At 35.1% G+C, this 19,344-nt stretch overlaps 1 protein-coding gene across 1 annotated transcript in view; it reads left to right on the forward strand.

Moving 5' to 3' along the window:
• The window catches only part of PCLO (piccolo presynaptic cytomatrix protein), an 876,537-nt gene that overhangs the window by 150,171 nt on the left and 707,022 nt on the right, over positions 1-19,344 (forward strand). The window contains exon 6 of the mRNA XM_053719164.1: positions 4,913-6,319. Within this exon, the coding sequence (XP_053575139.1) occupies positions 4,913-6,319 (1,407 nt within the window). The remainder of the gene's footprint in view (positions 1-4,912; positions 6,320-19,344) is intronic.

Raw genomic sequence — 19,344 nt, forward strand, 5'->3', positions numbered from 1 at the left:
CTCGTAATATGGCCCTATATACTTAGTTTTGGAAGTTTCACCCTGTGGTTAACACTTGTTAGACTATCATATATTAATCATTAAAGACAAACAAGACTGATCCACTTATCAATAGTCAGAACAAAAGTTAATATACCTCCCCAAATGGTATCATATTGATAAATATCGGTCTATTATGCAGCCTTGTGTAACTTATTTTGAACTAAAATTTAGCTGTATTGTACGGAGCCACAGAGTTGCCACTTTCTGTTTTTGTGCTCTGAAATCATCTGCACAATTCAGTAAATCACATGCACAAGTTATTTAAAGAAAAAAATAATTCCCAACAGTGACTACACTGGAGTTCCATAGTATTCTCACTGGATGTCAGTTACAGTAGACACTTAGGTCCTTGTGGTATCATATAAAGCTATTTTAAGACACTAAAACTATTAATTATTCTTTCATAAATCCTCTCACAACACATGCTAAAAAAGTACCTTTAAGTACACTAATAAGCAAATTGTTGGCTACCAAACATGACATTGATGAATGAATATGTCCTTTTTATATAACTATGTTTCAAAAGATACGCATTTAAAATCCAGAAAGTTTAATGACCCATATTCCCTATTATTATTATTTTTATTATTATTGTTGTTGCTATTTTTAATAATAAATAGCAACAATAATTTATTTTATATTATTCTGTAGCTATATTTGTTCTTGCTATTGCATATGCTAAAATAGTATCCATTGGAAAAAGAGATAAATATAGATATTCTATTTACAGCTCTTTCTTTAGATAGTAATAGGATATATTATACCTATATTTTCTTATCCTTACTTCTAAGTATAGTTATATATAGATTTTCATTGTCTATACTGACTTTGATATACTCTCAGTGATAATTTGGCCAGTAAGAGTTGGGAAGTATATTGAACCATCTATATTGAATTATTGAGTTATATGGATCTCTTTTCTAAAATTAGTAACCTTATTGGAATAGAAAGAGTCTTGCACACCCCATGGATGTAATTAAAATGAGAAATTGTGCTATCAAATAGAAAAAAAAACATTAGTGAAAATTTGAACACAAAACATTAATCAGTAAACCAGTAGCAAACAGTAAATAGTTTAAACCAATTAAAATCCTTGAACTACCACACAATGTATCAATGTATTGATATTGCCTAGGGTCATATACCTGTAAGAGTTTAGTTTTATTAAGAAAAGAGACAGGAAATTGCCACTTTTTGTGTGACTGTTATCCCCCGTCCACAGTATTTATGTGTCTTTTATCTGCCACCACAAATGATAAAATATTGGTATCTGAACCACAGAGGTATTTTGCAGCATTTTTCCTGGGGTTTAATTGATGCCAAATTGCCTATATACAACCTATGGTTGTATGATAATCTAGAGAGGTATTTAAAGGTATTTATTTGTGATCCTGCTCAGCTCATTTGCATGTGACGTCCATATTCACCTGAGCGTAGAAGAGCATTTTCTTCTGTAATGTAACTGCTCCATTAAAGGGACAGTCAGCACCAATATTTTTATTATTTAAAAAGATAGATAATCCTTTTATTACCCATTTCTTAATGTTGCATAACCAACACTGTGTTATATTAGTATACTTTTTACCTATGTGATTACCTTGTATCTAAGCCTTTTTCTGACAGCCCCTGATCGCATGGCTGTTTATTTATTATCTATTGACTTGCATTTTAGCCAATTAGTGCCATGTCATCCACAACCCACAGGCGTGAGCACAATATTATCTATATGGCCCACATGAACTAGCAGTCTCCTGTTGTGAAAAACTAATAAAAAAGCATGTGATCAGAGGCTGTCTGTAGTGGCTTAGAAACAGGCAGAAATTTAGAGGCTTAAAGGGACATGGAACCCAGATTTTTTCATTCATGATTTAGAAAGTGCATGCAATTTTAAACAACTTTCTAATTTATTTCTATTATCTAATTTGTTTTATTCTCTTCATATTCTTTGCTGAAAAACATATCTAGATAGGCTCAGTAGCTGCTGATTGGTTGCTGCACATAGAAGCCTCATGTGATTGGCTCAGCCATGTGCATTGCTTTTTCTTCAACTAAGGATATCTAAAACATGAAGCAAAATAAATAATAGACGTAAATTGAATTGTTGCTTAAATTTGTATTATCTATCTGAATCATGAAATACATTTTTTGGGTTTAGTGTCCCTTTAAATGTTATAAAGTACATTATTATAAAAATGTTAGTTGTGCACAGCTAGGAAATGGGTAGTAAAGGTGTTATCTATCTTTTTTAAACAATAAAAATGTTGGTGTTGACTTTCCCTTTAATATTCCTGTGTGGATAGAATGATAAAAGTTTCTGTGTGTGTATATATACATTTGTAGCACATGTACAAGCATAAATACAAAGAAACATTAAGAAAAAATGAAAATGAATCTGCTTATAAAACACAAGTTAATAAAATGTTAATGAGTTACATTCCACCCCCTTCTCTGGATTTACATAATGTAACATTATAATATTATATTTAAGTCTCTGAAACCCATGCTATGAATGTAAAAATGTATAACTACCTGTATAAAAACGAGTTATTTCTCGTGTAAAATTAGTTATAAAAGGTTGCACAATGTAAAATAAACTTAAAACATAAAGATAAATAAAAAAATGTAAGTTATGTGTCTCAAAACACTACAAGTGGAGCACAAAAATATTAACATTATTATGCATTAAAGGGACAGTAAAGTCAAAATTAAACATTCATGATTCAGACAGAACATGCAATTTTAAAAAACTTTCCAATTTACTTCTATTGTAATTGTTGCTTAGTTCTCTTGTATCCTTTGTTACACACATATACATACACACATATACATACACACATGAAGGGGAGCATTCCCCGAAACGTTACTGAATAAACTACTTGTTTTTTACTTAAGTCCAGAGAGTGCTGTTTCCTGTTTTGCTACATTTCAACTACTCTAGCACCCTGGCCCTTGGAGAACTGTTTGTGAGAGTGCAACCGACTCTTTTTGCTTGCTTACACACATACACACATATACATACACACATACACACATATACATACACACATACACACATGTACATACACACATATACATACACACATATACATATACACATACACACATGTACATACACACATATACATACACACATACACACATATACATACACACATACACACATGTACATACACACATATACATACACACATATACATACACACATACACACATATACATACACACATATACATACACACATACACACATGTACATACACAAATATACATACACACATGTACACATAGACCTTTGAACCCTTCTCAGTCTCACCCCTTATCATATACCATAATACTGTAATTCTCCCACAAAACCTTCTTTTCATTATTAAACCTCTGTTTATTCTTTATTTTCATGCTCTTTGTTACTTACCAGCAAGATAAGTTTACTTAAGGTCTCAAAAAGTCCTAAATTTTAGATTACACTCAAATGCAGCAATTAACTCACCACTTGTAATACAAGCGCAATGAGCTCACTAATAGTATAGGGCATGTATTTCAGATGCTTTAGTTAAAATTGTTAACCTTCCACTTGTAATACCCGAATGTGCATTAGCGAGACCAAGTGCAAAACACTGCACCCTGCGCTATTGATTGAAATTTTAATCTAGCCCTGATTGTGAAAATACTGTACATTTAAGTGCAGTCTATTCAAATTGTAGTAGTCTCTCACACAAAATTATATAATTATGTATTGCTGGTAATTTGTCCTTTCAAAAACTTCTCACTAAGGGCCTAATTATGTTCACACATCCGATCTGGCGAGATGATCTAATATGTCTCGTCAGTACCACGAGATCCCTCAAAGACCTTTAAAAATGTGTTTTGTTTATTGAGAGATGTTTATCTCTCTATGCAGAGTTCTGGGTGTGAAGGAGAGGCACTTCCATTGCAAAAAATGTTCAAGAAAAGTCACAAAGATTTGGTGAGATTTCTCTTCATGCTCGCTACTTTTTGATCATCAGATCCTAAGGGGCCAATAATCTAAAACTCTCCACTCTGACGAGATGATCTAAGATGTCTTGTCAGTACTAAGAGGTCCCTAAAATAATTTTATAAAAGCAAATGTTATCTTGAGAACTGTTACAATATAATGCGACCCCCTCCCAAAAAATATATATATATTTTGCTTTATTTCTCTCTATTCCTGTGAGTTTTTGATCATCAGGTCTATAAAGTTTAATTTGTAATTTTCCCACTTTTGTAAATTGGTGTTAAAAAAAAACATTTTAACATAGATCTGTAGTAATTTACTATTATTATGAATAATATAATGAAAAAAATACTGTAAATAAATCATTTATTGGCTTAACTGGAATACAGATCTTTAAAATTTCCAAAGGTTATTCATTATCTGATATGACTTGAAGAAGGAGCCTTTATGATTTCATAAGCCCTGTATTTGACCTGTGAGCTCTCAAAGCTCACAGGTCAAACCCAGCCAGTGGGACAATGCAGTAGGCCATTATTTCAGGATGTCTTTTGTTCAGACCTAGCAAATAATCAATACCTCAACAACCCTGATTATCTTACCTGTACTCAACCAGAAATACCATAAAAGTCTATCCTGTTTGATGCTTTTTATATGTATTAATTTTATATGTATTGTATGTATTTCTCTGAAGAGTGTTTTTAGAGTACATCGGATGTACTAGCTAATTTCATAGGAGAACATATCATATACCCATGAGTTACAGAAGGGTGCCAATGTTTTTTGTGAAGCAGATGTTTAAAAATCTAACCTGTAGATATCCTTTTCTGCAGGAATTATATACTTCTAAGTGTAAATTTTACATTTGAGATGTTTTATACAAATGTATTTCTATTTACAGATCAAAGAATGGCTTTGTTTAAATTGCCAGATGCAACGAGCGATGGGCATGGATATGGCTTCAGTCCCAACACCTACACCTCAACCTCCAAAGCAGAAACCTGTAATTTCTGCATCCCCATCCAGGAAACCATTAACAGAGGTTCACACTACACAGAAAAAGGAAGAAAGCAAACCACCAGATCAAACGGTAACACAGAGTCCAAAAAAGCCACCAATATTATCCAAGCAAGTCTCTGTAACGGACTCACCAACAAAATCTAAGCAACCACCAGTTGAGTCGAAAGTGGAAATAATATCTCCTAAAATATCTACATCAGCCAAAGGTGACCAGTCAACTCCAGAAAAAAAACTACATCAATCAAAACAAGTGCAACCAACCCATGGTGCACCACCATCTCAAGTGCAGCAGACTAAACCTGAGTCTACAACATCAAAGCCTGACATATCAACAGTACAAAAAGATGTAATTGCTAAAACTGAAGATGTGTCAAAGCCAATAAAAAATGCACATGCAGTAGAAGAAAAAAGTAGACAAACTGATAAATTGCCTTCATCAGGTCCATTACAAGATTCAAAACAATCCCCAGTATCTGGATTTGAATCAAAAATTCTACCAAAAAGTGAAAGTACAAAACTGAAAGATGATCCCATGAAGGCTCCATCTAAACCTGAGATTAAACAGATTCCAAAAGAACCACAGATTCAAACTAGTCCAAAACCCAGTCCCTCACACAAACCAACTCCGACTCCACAACAAACTACGCCACAACCTACAATGCAACCTCAAAAGCCTCAAAAAGCTCAAGAGCAAACAAGGCGCTTCAGTCTAAATTTGGGAAGCATGACAGAAACTCCTAAGCCTCAGCCTACAACACCCCAAGATACTGTTACTGGAAAACTCTTTGGATTTGGTGCTTCAATATTTAGCAAAACCTCAAGTTTTATGTCCACTGCAGCACAACCGGGTCCTCAAACTCAAAGCACAACTGGAACAGTTTCCAAACAACCTCCTCATTCACAGCAAACACAAGAAACTGCTCCACAAAAAGCAACTAAAGAACCAGTACCTGTTCCGCAGCCAGCAAAAACGCCAGCAATGAAAAAAGAAACAAAGCCAGAGGTAGGAAAAGCACCTGAAGAGTCCAAAATAATATCTGCAACAAAAGAGACACAGCAAAAAAACATTCAAGAAAAGAAAGTGGAGACTCAAAGTCTTGAACCTAAAATGTTTAAAGAAGCAGCAACTACAAAAGTAGAAATGCCGGAACAGAAAACACGATGTCCTTTGTGCAAAACAGAACTAAATATTGGGACTAAAGATCCTTGCAACTATAATACATGTACAGAATGCAAGAGCATTGTGTGTAACCTTTGTGGATTTAACCCAACACCACACCTGACAGAGGTAAGAGAAGATATTTTATGTTTTTTTGTTTAAATTTACAACATATTTTGAAATATTTAAGAAGTTGCTGTAAATAATTATGATGGATTTGTTAACTAAAACATGAAACTAGTACTTTCAGAAGATATATATATATATATATATATATATATATATATATATATATATATATATATATAAAAAGTGCTAAATGGTGTGTAGGGACACTATCAACAACTGACAGTTTACTGCAACTTTAATTGCTTTTTAGTATTATCTAGTATTAAGTGATTGAAAAAGGGGATATTAGGGGACATATTGCAGAAATATTAAGTAAGTAAAATCTCTAGATTAACTAAAATTGTTGAAGTAAAACAATTATGTGTATGTGTGTGTATATATATATATATATATATATATATATATATGTATACTCTTTTTGTCTTTCTAAAATTGCAATGTCCCTATTGATCTAATTGGTAGATCTAACTTGGTTCAAAATTTCAGTGGGTATTGAAATTGTTCATCTACTTTAATATTGAAAATAAATAAGTAGATATAAATAGATAGGCTTATCATAATTTTTAGAGGTGAAACTGGGACCACCTGGTGCGGTGCCAGTGGGGTGTGATCAGGGGTATGGTCAAGGGTGTGGTGATTACCAGTCCTTTTAAAGTAGTAGCTTTTATGTGGGTAATGTTTCGTGAATACTCTACCCTTCCTCAGTCAAACAACAAGTAAATCACACTGTTTAAATAGACCGTAACACCACCCCCTAGTGAAAAAGGCACCATTACAATGTCATGGCAAACCATACACAACATGAGCAAATAAATCATTTGTCTAAATCTCAGATTCTAAATAATGCCAAACATCAAGCATAATGATCAATTTCATAAAATAGTGAAAAGTGTATACATCACACAATTTAATATTTGCAGTGTAATATGTGTTTTATGTGTCTAATTAAGGAACAGAGCCAAATACTGATAAGGCATACATACAACATTGAATCAAATAAGTAAAAAAGAAGCACATATCTGCTAAAGCTGTTTAAGAGGCTACTCTATACCATAATGCAGGAAGATTACAGCCAAAATGCTATTCTGCATGAAGTAAAGCAAGGTCCACGCCAAAAATCCTGCCTGTCTGCACTTCCTGGTCATACCCATATGATTCCCCTAAAGGTATATCAGCTGTGATGTCACCAGGGATCAGGGGGGTGCTAAATTCTTAGAAAAATAAACCAAGTAGTACTACAAAATTAAAAAACCCTACGCTGCTCACTTAGCCTGTATTACTAAATGTAAACTTTGAAGGACACGAACGTTAAGCTAAGCAGGGCTGTATATAACAAAGTACCAGCATTCAACTATGCTGGAGAGTCACAGTCCAGTCATTTTAAATATTGTGTCCGGGTTTCAACCGGTCTGAAAACCAGACACATGATTTGAAACCCGGAGGTAGCAACCCTACTGGGACAGAATGAACAACCGGGTGGGACACTGGGACAGCACCTCCAAACAGGGACAATCCTAGTAAAAGTGGGACTTCTGGTAAGCCTATAAATAGATAAACTAATTTTATAGAGAAAAAGATCATGGATCAAAAGAGTCACAGGGCAACCAGTTGAATATCACCTCTTGTTTACAGTCCCTGTTATAAGAATGTAAACAAATTAATTAATTGAGCAGCAGATAAAGGGGGATAGGCATTTCCTTTACAGTTTGATTGGCTTCCTAAAGACTGCAGATGTTTACAAATGTTTTGATGATGATGAAAAAACATATTCAAAGTTAAATGTGGAACGTATTTCAGTATTGATAAATATATGTTAGTGATCATATTAACTTGAAAACCTAATTTATTTTTATTCATTTAGCCAAAGTGAATGAAGCGGCATGGCCCATACACTTTATTTCTATCTTCTGTAAACATTGCTGAAGTCATTTCAGTGTTAAAGGGACATAAACCCCATCCTTTTTCTTACATGATTCAGATAGAACACACAATTTTAAACAACTTTCCAATTTACTTTTATTATCAAATGTTCTTTGTTTTCTATTAATCATTTGTTAAAAAGCAGGAAGGTAAGCTCAGGGGCATGCATGTGTCTGCATCACTATATGGCAGCAGTTTTGCAACAATGTTATACATTTGCAAGAGCACTAGATGGCAGCACTATTTCCTGTCATGTAGTGCTCCAGACATGTGTGCGTTACCTGTCCAGATATATCTTCAACAAAGAATAATATGAGAACACAAATTTAAAGAGACGTGTCTCTTTAAGGTTGCTCTCTTCAGTCCATTACAGTTCTATTCTTTTTCTAAATCCAAATATTAGCCCCAATTAATACCAAATGTTTTGTAACTTAACCTTCTCACCTATCTGATACATTTTAACATTCCTATACCTGAATCTCTTTGTTCCTCACTTATGTCATAACTTCCGCAGTGTGAAATATTTATTTTTGTGTAAAATAATGGCTAGCTTGCTAAATCTGAAATCTCACTTAATGAACCGATTAGCTTTGCTGATAACATACATCAGAATAATTAACCCGTTAATCCCTAAACTGCTAAAAATTAATTAGTGATTAACCCCATGACCATGTTAATGCACAGCACCAGATTAACAGGCAATTTGTCACTGCTGGAACATAGTAAGAAAAGATAGCTAGTCTTATCTCACCTAACTGCACAGCTCACTCTACAAAACAGCTATGCAGGGCATTTCTTCTCTCTTCCCAGAGCCTCTCATGTTGCAGTATGCTTGGGACTGTAGTACATAGGCCTGTCCTACAGGAAATGTGATAGGCTACCCAACCCAACACCTTCACTTCCAATTGATAACATGCTGCAAGGGGCAGGCCCATGACAGTTCCTCTAAGATCTAAATTGCTCTAAGATCAGAGATCCATACATGGGTTGTAATTGAGCTCTAATTTATGTACAAATATTCACAAAGGATAAATTATAGTACTTAATGGGACAGTCAAGTAAAAAAAACTTTTCATGATTTAAATAGGACATGTCTTTTTAAACAACTTTCCAATTTACTTTTATTGCCAACTTTGCTTTGTTCCCTTGGTATTCTTAGTTGAATGCTAAATCTAGGAGGTTCATATGCTATTGTCTTAGAATTTGAAGGCCACCTCTAATCTGAAAACATTTTGACAGTTTTTCACCACTAAGGGGCGTTAGTTCATGTGTTTCATATAGATAACATTGAGCTCAGGCGCGTGAAGCTCCTAGGAGCAAGCGCTGATTGGCTAAAAACACAAGTCTGTCAAAAGAACTGAAATAAGGGGGCAGTTTGCAGAGGCTTAGATACAAGGTAATCACAGAGGTAAAAAGTATTTTTAAACAACAAAAATTCTGGTGTTTACTGCCCCTTTAAAACTATGTTACATTAAAATGTTAAGTTAAAGGGATACTAAACCCATGTTTTTCTTTTATGATTCAGATAGAGCATACAATATTAAACAACTTTCTAATTTACTCCCATTATCAATTTGTTTTTGTTCTCTTGCTATCTTTATTTAAAAAGCAGGAATGTAAAGCTTAGGAGCCGGCCTATTTTAGATTCAGCACCCTGGATAGCACTTGCTTATTGGTGGATACATTTAGCCACTAATAAGCAAGCATAACCCAGGTTCTGATACAAAAATAGGCCAGCTTCTAAGCTTTACATTCCTACTTTTTAAATAAAAATAGCTAGAGTACAAAGACAAATTGAAATTAGGAATAAATTAGAAAGTTGCTTAAAATTGTGTGCTCTATCTGAATCATGAAATAAAAAAATTAGGTTGAGTATCCCTTTAATATTTCATAGTCATACATCAATATATGATGCATTTTCAGCTTCTGAAATTATACCTCTATATCTAAAACCACAAGGTGACTTTTATATTAACTAGCAGTATCTTTGTGTAATTGCTGCTAAGTCATGTGATGAGAGACAAATGAGTACTGAGATCTTCAGTGTTTCTAATCTACTAACGTATCTTATTATAAAATATTCCCTTTACTTAAAAAGGGGAATGCAGCAGAACAGATGGCTAGACGTGTTCACATATAACACATTCTGCAGAATGTCATTAGAAACTGCAGAAAGTTTGAGGTGTCTGTACCTTGTTAGCATTAAAAGATATAATAACACATCTCTTGCATTGTGTTTGTGTGTTCAGTGCTAAATTTGCTAGTGTTCCAGTTCTTTATAGTTTTATGCATGAAATTGCTAAGGGGAATATTTGAATAAAATGTATGTGATGTATCTAGTGAAACTGAAGAATGGAACTAATGAATAATGTACCAACAAAAAAGTGAGGTACTATTCTGCATATATATGCCCAATTAATACCTTGAATCAAATGCTTACCCCTGCAGACTCCTTAATCAGAATCAGAATAGTTTTATTGCCAAGTTTGCTTGTACACACAAGGATTTTTTTTGCCAGCTATTTGTACAAGTTATGCATACAACTGAGACATCAAATCAGATACATGTCCAGTGTAGCTCCATTTATGCCACCCAGATGAATACAGATCAGATACATGCCCATGCAACCCTTTAATACTACCAGTATGCCAAACTGAAGCCACATGTCTGGTGCATGCTCCCTGCAACCTTCAATATTAGCTATATGCCCAAGTAGAAGCTCAGATGCATAGCTTATGCAGCCCCATTAAACCTGCTATATACCCCGATTAGACCACAGATCCTCCATTAAACCAGCTATATTTCCTAGACCAGTGATGGAAAACTTCCTAAGACATGGGGCCTCAATATTTGTGAAGCCTGAAGGGCCACTTATAAATGTGTGGCCATAAAAACTGTTGCAGATGGCTGCTTGTTGGCCATCCCTGCCCTAGACCACAGGTTAAATACATGTCCCCTATAGCCCCATCATACTAGTTATATGCCCAAGTGACCCTAGGCGAGCTGTATGGCACCTTTTTGCTGACACTGGTGTAGTTTCATAAAAGAGGAGATCATTTAAGCATTGCAGTGGAAGAAGGGAAACTCATACAATGACAATAGGGCACTGTTGGACTGCATGTGGCTGGTAGCCCTCCGTGCTGTTAAGTACCCTGATAATTTTGCATGTGCTATACCAACCAGTGTTCCACCAATTAGTTCTTTACTAGTAGGAATACAAAAATAATGTGCTTTCAGTATTATTTTTAATCACTTAAAGGGACACTGAACCCACATTTTTTCTTTCATGATTCAGATAGAGCATGCAATTTTAAGCAACTTTTCTAATTTACTTCTATTATCAATTTTTCTTCGTTCTTTTTCTATCTTTATTTGAAAAATAAGGCATCTCAGCTAAGGAGCCAGCAGATTCTTGGTTCAGACCCACGGACAGCACTTTTTTATGGGTGCTCTCCAATCAGCAAGGACAACCCAGGTTGGTCACCAAAAATGGGCCGGCATCTAAACTTACATTCTTGCATTTCAAACAAACATACATAAGAGAATGAAGAAAATTTGATAATAGGAGTAAATTAGAAAATTGCTTAAAATTGCATGCTCTATCTGAATAACGAAAGATTTTTTTTGGGTTCAGTGTCCCTTTAATGATTGGTAATTGATTTTGCTGCTCAGCCTAAAAAGTCAATATAATACTTGATTATTTAGGGGGAGCTGTTAGTGTTTTGTTAATAACAGCCCAGTCTTGTTTACATTGAAGAGAGTCCCGGACTAAGCAAATGTTGGGTGAGGATCCTTCATGTAACAACGCGTGTTAATTGCAGTTGGGTGTGAGTTTCTGAGTATGTGTAGGAGGAACGAGACATGCAATTGAAAGGCTATTGTAGTCAGCTTTGTGTTTGTTTCATCTAAAAGAGGGCTTTGAAAATAAAAAACCTATGCTTCTGTTTTGCAGAATTCAGTGTTGTCATGTTATAGTTGCAGAGGTAAGCCCCTTTCTACCAGAGAAGGCAGTTGTTGTTAGTAAGAAGTACAGACCTAATACTGAAGAAGTCATTTTAATTGAAACAGCTTTTACTTAACAATTTTCAGGAAAATATATTTTGTGTAAATGTTACTCTTTCTTATACATGTTTGAAAGAATTGAAATGCACGTAACGGTATACATATAATCTTAGAAGAATATGCGCACGTCAGCACTCCAGTGGTGATCACTGATGATCACATGACTATAGATGTGGATTCGAATGCTAAATAAATGCATGTTTACGAGCCAATGATGTTGTGTATATCGTGTATAACAAATATCTTTTTTTATTGAGGTTTAAATCATAGCATACAATTAGTATACAACAATAAAGTTGCTGCAATAATCAATTCAGGGGAGGAACTACCAGTGTTCCCTCTAAGGTCAGATGTTGTGTGCGGCCCAGCAGTGAAACAGTTAATAGGTTAACCATACCTTGCTGTTTGGATTATGTAGTGTTTGCTAACTGCAGGGTGTTGTTTACTTATTAACTGTTTCACTGCTGTGTCACTCATAACATCTGGCCTTAGAGGGAATGCTGGGAACTACCATTGGTGCAGCAGGTGCAGTGGTACCAGGGCCCAAGAGCTGGAGGGGGCCCATAACAGCCAGTCTATACATAGCGTTATGCAGAATGTGTACAATCTTAATGCAGAGAAGCCTTTTATTAGTGCAAGTAGAAGGTCCATCTATCTATCCTCAAAATCATTATACCGAGCAGAATGTATTTTATTACTTTTGCTTTTTACTAATTTACCTTTGGGGGGGGGGGGGCAAAACAATCATGCACCAAGGCCCTCTGTTAAGTAGATCTACTACTTAAAGGGACATGAAACCCAAAAATGTTCTTTTATGATTCAGATAGAGAATACAATTGTAAACAACTTTCTAATTTACTTCTATTATTTGTTTTATTCTCTTGGTATCATTTGTTGAAGGAGCAGCAATGCACTACTGGTTTCTAAGTAAACACATGGGTGAGCTAATGACAATCGGTATATATATGCAGCGACCAATCAGCAGCTAGAACCTAGATTATCTGCTGCTCCTGAGCTTTCATAGATAAACCTTTTAGCAAAGAATAACAAGAGAATGAAGCAAATTAAATAATAGAAGTAAATTGGAAATTTGTTTAAAATCGTATTCTCTGTCTCAATCATGAAAGAAAAATTTTAGGTTTCATGTCCCTTTAATCAAGTCAAGGATAAAATAAATCACACTGCAATCAATGTTACACAAAAGCTGGAGTAGAGAGTAACTCTGATAAATAGCATTCATGCCAATCTAACTATAGACCATTATTAAGTACTCAGGAGGCCACTTTTGGACCTCACATACAATGAGTCAAATGTTATTAACATAAGGTACCCTGAAATATAAGATACCACTTAAGGGTCTCATAATAAACCTCATTTTTTATAATATTCTAGTAAACTAGACAAGAAGCCACTTTTGGAACCCTAGCTAGCTTTGGCGTAGATAGAGACAGGTATATAATCTTAGCATAAAGTGTACATCAAAATAGTGCAGTATGTAACCTAAAGCTATAAAGAGAAAATAACAAGAACCCATACTGCAACTCATACTATAGACAAAGGCATACTGGTCAAAGTGAGAAAGTAAAATATAGTTAAATTACCTATATGTAAATAAAAGGCTATTCACTCTACGGTGGTTCCTTTAAGAAAGTAAAAAAAAAATTGACACTAATCCTATATCAAGTTTACTACTTTCTAAATCACTTTGGACAATAGCCAGATACAATCAGAGGAGATCTACTAAATATATTAATTGGTAAGGTCATGATGACCCAGCAGCTAGTAGCACATTAGATCTAACTATTAAAGTATAAAGAGATAAATCTTCTATTAGAACTTTATCTCCATTATATTAGGTGAAGTGAGCAATTGTGTCAGTGTTCCTACTATAATGGAACTTAGGTACAGATGTAAAGTACATATCAATGCTGTGAAAGATACTGACACCTAATGTAACGTGCACACAATAACTACAACCTGTCTTAGAGGTAGATATTATAAATATTTAGTGCAGTTATCTCAGCAAGTAATAGAGCTCAGTATCACCTGAGTACTGCTCAATAAAATATATGGAAATAATTAACAACAATGCAGTTAATGATACATAAGAGAAGGGGTAAATAAATAAAAAATGTGAACAATTTATAGTGTGTGTTACAGTGAACAAGAACTATTACTGTCTGAGGTCAGATCTGTAAGTTGACATGGAGTAAATTATATGCTTTCCAAAAGCCAATGCAACAGTTAGCGTTGAACAAAAAGTAAAGGGCTAATCAGGATTTCTAAAAAAATTAGATGATAAGGCTCCCTGTGTTAAATTGTATCACTGAACCAATAATATAACAAAGTTCATATTGCTGTAATAAACTAAATGTGCACTGCTCCATAAAATTTATATGAAGAATCTATCCCCCTTAATAATTATTTAACTATATCAAGATTAATAGTTTTTTTATCCGAACTAAGCTCATAATGCTTACAAACTAAGTGCTAGAAAATAATCTCAGTGACATATATAATAACAGGCACAAACATTACTTACATTATGAAGACTGGTATTCAACATAACACTATTAAAGGGCCATAATACCCAAATGTTGAAACACTTGAAAGTGATGCAGCATAGCTGTAAAAAGCTGACTAGAAAATATCACCTGAACATTTCTATGTAAAAAAGAAAGATATTTTACCTAAAAAGTTCCTCAGTAGCCACATCCCATTGTAAAGGACTTCTAAGCAGCAAATCCGTATGTCTGTCCCGGGACAGCTAAGGGATTGAGCCTCGTGAACTCTCATGTTATTTCCCCATTCAGTTTAAGGAAGTTTACTATGAAATCTCATGAGAGTTAAGTGAAATCTAATGAGATCACAGTAAAAGAGTTCATGACCTCAGCACTGCTGATGCTGATTGGCTGCAGTTCATTTCTTCATTTTTTTATTTTTTTTTTACCTGCAGCTGGGCAGCAGCTGAGTATAACTTTTTACACAGAACTTACTCTGCTGAGCTGAGGAAGTTGTGAGGTAAAATATCTTCCTTTTTTATATAGAGATGCTCAGGTGATATTTTCCTGTCAGCTTTTTACAGTTATACTACATCAGTTTCAAGTGATTTAGCATATGAGTATTATGTCCCTTTAATGAATTACTTAATTCTAAAATCATACAAAAAATACTATTGGAGGTAAGTATGAATGTTTCTTATTAACCAGAAGAGTAAGCCTAGAGTCCCAAACAGGTGAAGTGGCTCAGCATAGAATAGCAGTCCCTAGCCTACTCCAGTTTGCAATGATTGAGTAATGTGGGAATGCAAGGTTTCCCATAGAGATAGCAGCGGCAATTTTACCCACTCCACTAAGAAGCGCTTGGGCTTGAATCTCGGCCTCTGTGGTTGTCCAAATGAATCATCTCCAGTCTGTACAACTAGGGAGTACCGCACCCTTTCTCTAGCACTGTATATTAGATCTTGATTCATACTGATCGCTGCGGCGTCTTGCTGCTTTCCTCTCTTTAACACATGGGTCAGGTAAGACCCATGGCGTTGCTCACTCTGTGGCTCCTGAAATGGAGTGTTATATAGGAACTTCATATACAAGTGCTGCAGGCTTGCTACTAAGGAAGGTAGAACTAGAACACCAAACTGCTCTATCTTCTTAACCCGAGCTGAGGTGTGATCCTTTGATGAATTAATCGCCACTGCTCCTGTTGAAGACTCTGGAGACCAATTGGTTAAGATTCCTGCCTGCATGTGCCCCTTATCTTCTCATAGTCACATAGATCAGCATGGCATGCCCTCTCTATAACACTGATAAGCTGGAGTTTGTGAGCTTCCAAAATCACTTTTAGCTCAGCAATAAGCATTTGAGAGTTCTCCATTATACAATCAGTATGTGAATAACACACTGCACTGTTTAACCGCGTTTAAGAGCCTCTCCTTGTTATGGCCGCAACAGCCCTCAACGCTCCAGATTGGATACAAGGTGCAGATTCCCAAAAAATGTGGTATCAATCGACACAGCTTTGTCTCTTGAATTCGAATATCCAAGTTTTTAAGATGGATGGGTAAAATATCTGTTGATAATTGACATTTTTAACAACAGTCTGCTCCCAGCTTCCAATGTTGCAACTACTTAAGGTTAATCTGGTATTGGTGTTTTAAATACTTATTCTTTCAGCGGGACTTACAACTGTTTTCTTGCCTAATACAGAACAGACCTCATTTTTGGGTGTAATGTATGATTCATATGAAGAAGTCCAAAGAAGCCCAGTAACTTAAAAAAAAATATGGGTTTGAGCATATTGTGTGAGGTATTTTAGTGTTCAACAGTTTTTTCTCTATGCTGGTCAAACACTGGGTTTTTCGTATCTCATATTCATTTGGTCAGAGAAGGAAAGAGGGATATTTAGCTCTATTCCCAGAGACACGGCGCCACCATTGCTACATCGTTGATTCAGATAGAGCATGCAATTTTAAGCAACTTTTTAATTTATTTCTATTATCACATTTTCTTCTTTCACTTAGCATCTTTTGTTGAAAAGCTTGGCTGTAAGCTCAGGAGCATGCACATGTCTGGAACATTATATGGCAGCAGTTTTGGAAGAATATATTAGACATTTGCAAGAGAACTAGGTGGCAGCACTATTTCAGTGCAATGTAGTGCTCCAAACACCTACCTATGTACTGTATATCTTCAACACAGACTACCATGAGAACTAATCATATTTGATAATAGAAGTAAATTGAAAACTTTTTTAAAGTGTATGCTCTGCCTTACTCCCAAAAGAAAATGTTTGGGTTTCATGTCCCTTTAAGGTGCGCCCTCGGGCAGCCATCTATCTGATAAGGGGTAAAAAATATAACTTAAAGGGACACTGAACCCACATTTTTTCTTTTGTGATTAAGATAGAGCATGCAATTTTAAGCAACTTTCTAATTTACTCCTATTATAAAATTATCTTCATTCTCTTGGTATCTTTATTTGAAATGCAAGAATGTAAGTTTAGATGCCGGGCCATTTTTGGTGAATAACCTGGGTTATTCTTTCTGATTGGTGGATAAATTCATCCACCAATAAAAAAGTGCTGTCCAGAGTCGTGAACCAAAAAAGAAGCTTAGATGCCTTCTTTTTCAAATAAAGATAGCAAGTGAACGAAGAAAAATTGATAATAGGAGTAACTTAGAAAGTTGCTTAAAATTGCCTGCTCTATCTGAATCACGAAAGAAAAAAAATTGGGTTGTGTCCCTTTAACTATATGATTTTTAAAGCAAATATCGTAAAAATAAATACATACTATATATGTATTTAAACAGTTAAATTATATATAGATTTGACTTATATGTTTATTGCCACTGTAAGCCCCTTAAGTGTCTAGTAATGAGCAATTATTGAACCCAACTTTACTGGGGGGGTTTTCATACTCAGCCTAAAATAATATTATAATAGAATGAAGCAAACTGCGTGTTCTGTTTATTCTCCTGTTACATAACCGTACTTTTCACTTGTGAGATGTTATCTTTGTGACGCGAATGTAACTTTAATTAGATTTGATTGCATAAGGGGCTGAAAGGAAACAGTTTATGTAATCTATTGTGTATTGTAGGTTGCAAAATCATCCTAGGAGGAGCAGTGCCTGCAGTTTCCAACTGCGACAAAGATAAATAGTGAATTCTGTTTTGTTTGTTTAAATCCCACATATGTATCACTCTGAGATGATTTTCTACACAGCGCAGGCTTGACAAATATTTACCTAAAGATGTGCATGATAATAGATCTGGAAATAAAACGTGTGGCTTGGAATACGTGTTTACTAAATGGCACGCAATATTTGCTGCTTATCACATGTTTAACCTCTTAAATGCCAGCAAGGACTAAATTGCAGCCCTTGTTGACAGCCATGTCAGTATCGATTCGACAGAACAGCCCACACACAATATGACATTTATTCAGATGAAGAGATTGCACTGTTACACAGATTCCGAGCATTTTCCTCCCCTTCCTATGTGTATTTAATGATTTATTTGTCTTTTTTTTATGAATCAGTGTCATTGTTTAACCCTATTCATAATCCCAGAGCTACAGAATTTGACCAAAACTCAAAAATACATTTTAATAAACATAATTATTATCACAACTGATAAATATGTTGGCTCCATTTATCAAGCAGCAGTTGCTGCTTTGGAGGCCCATTGGTTAAGACTGCTGCTTCTTAACCTGTCCGCCACCTAAAAGGTAATGGATTGAAATCATCCCGATCTGATCAGGATGATTGACAGTCCCTGATGGCGGCCGATTGGCGGCCAGTGAGCAAGGGGCGGCATTGCACTGGTAAAATATGTGTGCATTGTTATAGCCCGTCCGCTCAACAATCGATAAATGGAGCCCATAGGCTTTGCAAGATACGCACATAGGTGGCAAAATGATGCCTAATTTGTTATTAAAGAAACTATTTGAAACATTTTGAAACCATTGCTTTTATATGCATATCATTTGACACATATTGCTTAATTCTAGAGATATTTTATGAATGTCTCTCTCTCTCTCTCTCTCTCTCTCTTATATAAATAGAAGAGGAGAGGAAGAGTACAAAACCGAAGATACCCCTGGTGTAGTATGTCAATAATAAGAAAAAAGCCAAAAACATACTCACATGCTGTAATGAATCAAGCCAATGTGGTATCTGGCATCATATGAATAAGGACCACATCTTCACTTATGCTTGGCTCCAAATTCTGTACCTGTATAGATCCTCCTATGATGATGGCTAGGAAACACTGTATTCCTTTATTGCTAGACCAGTCTCCCCTTCTCTGTATCTTCTGTAACCTATTTTTGTCTAAGTTCCTTCACTGCAATTCCACTGTGAAAGTAATCCCATAATGCATCAGACCTTTTTTGTGTCAGTAGTGGTCCTTTCCACAGTTGTCCATAGCGCTGACTTAATGTGTGTTTTATATATATACATAGATACTGTGAGGAACTCTAGGAATGCCTGGAATATATAAAGTTATTTGCTGAAAATTAATTAAGCCTACAATTCCAGTAGAA

Source organism: Bombina bombina, chromosome 6, assembly GCF_027579735.1.
Source record: "Bombina bombina isolate aBomBom1 chromosome 6, aBomBom1.pri, whole genome shotgun sequence".
Lineage (NCBI taxonomy): Eukaryota > Metazoa > Chordata > Amphibia > Anura > Bombinatoridae > Bombina > Bombina bombina.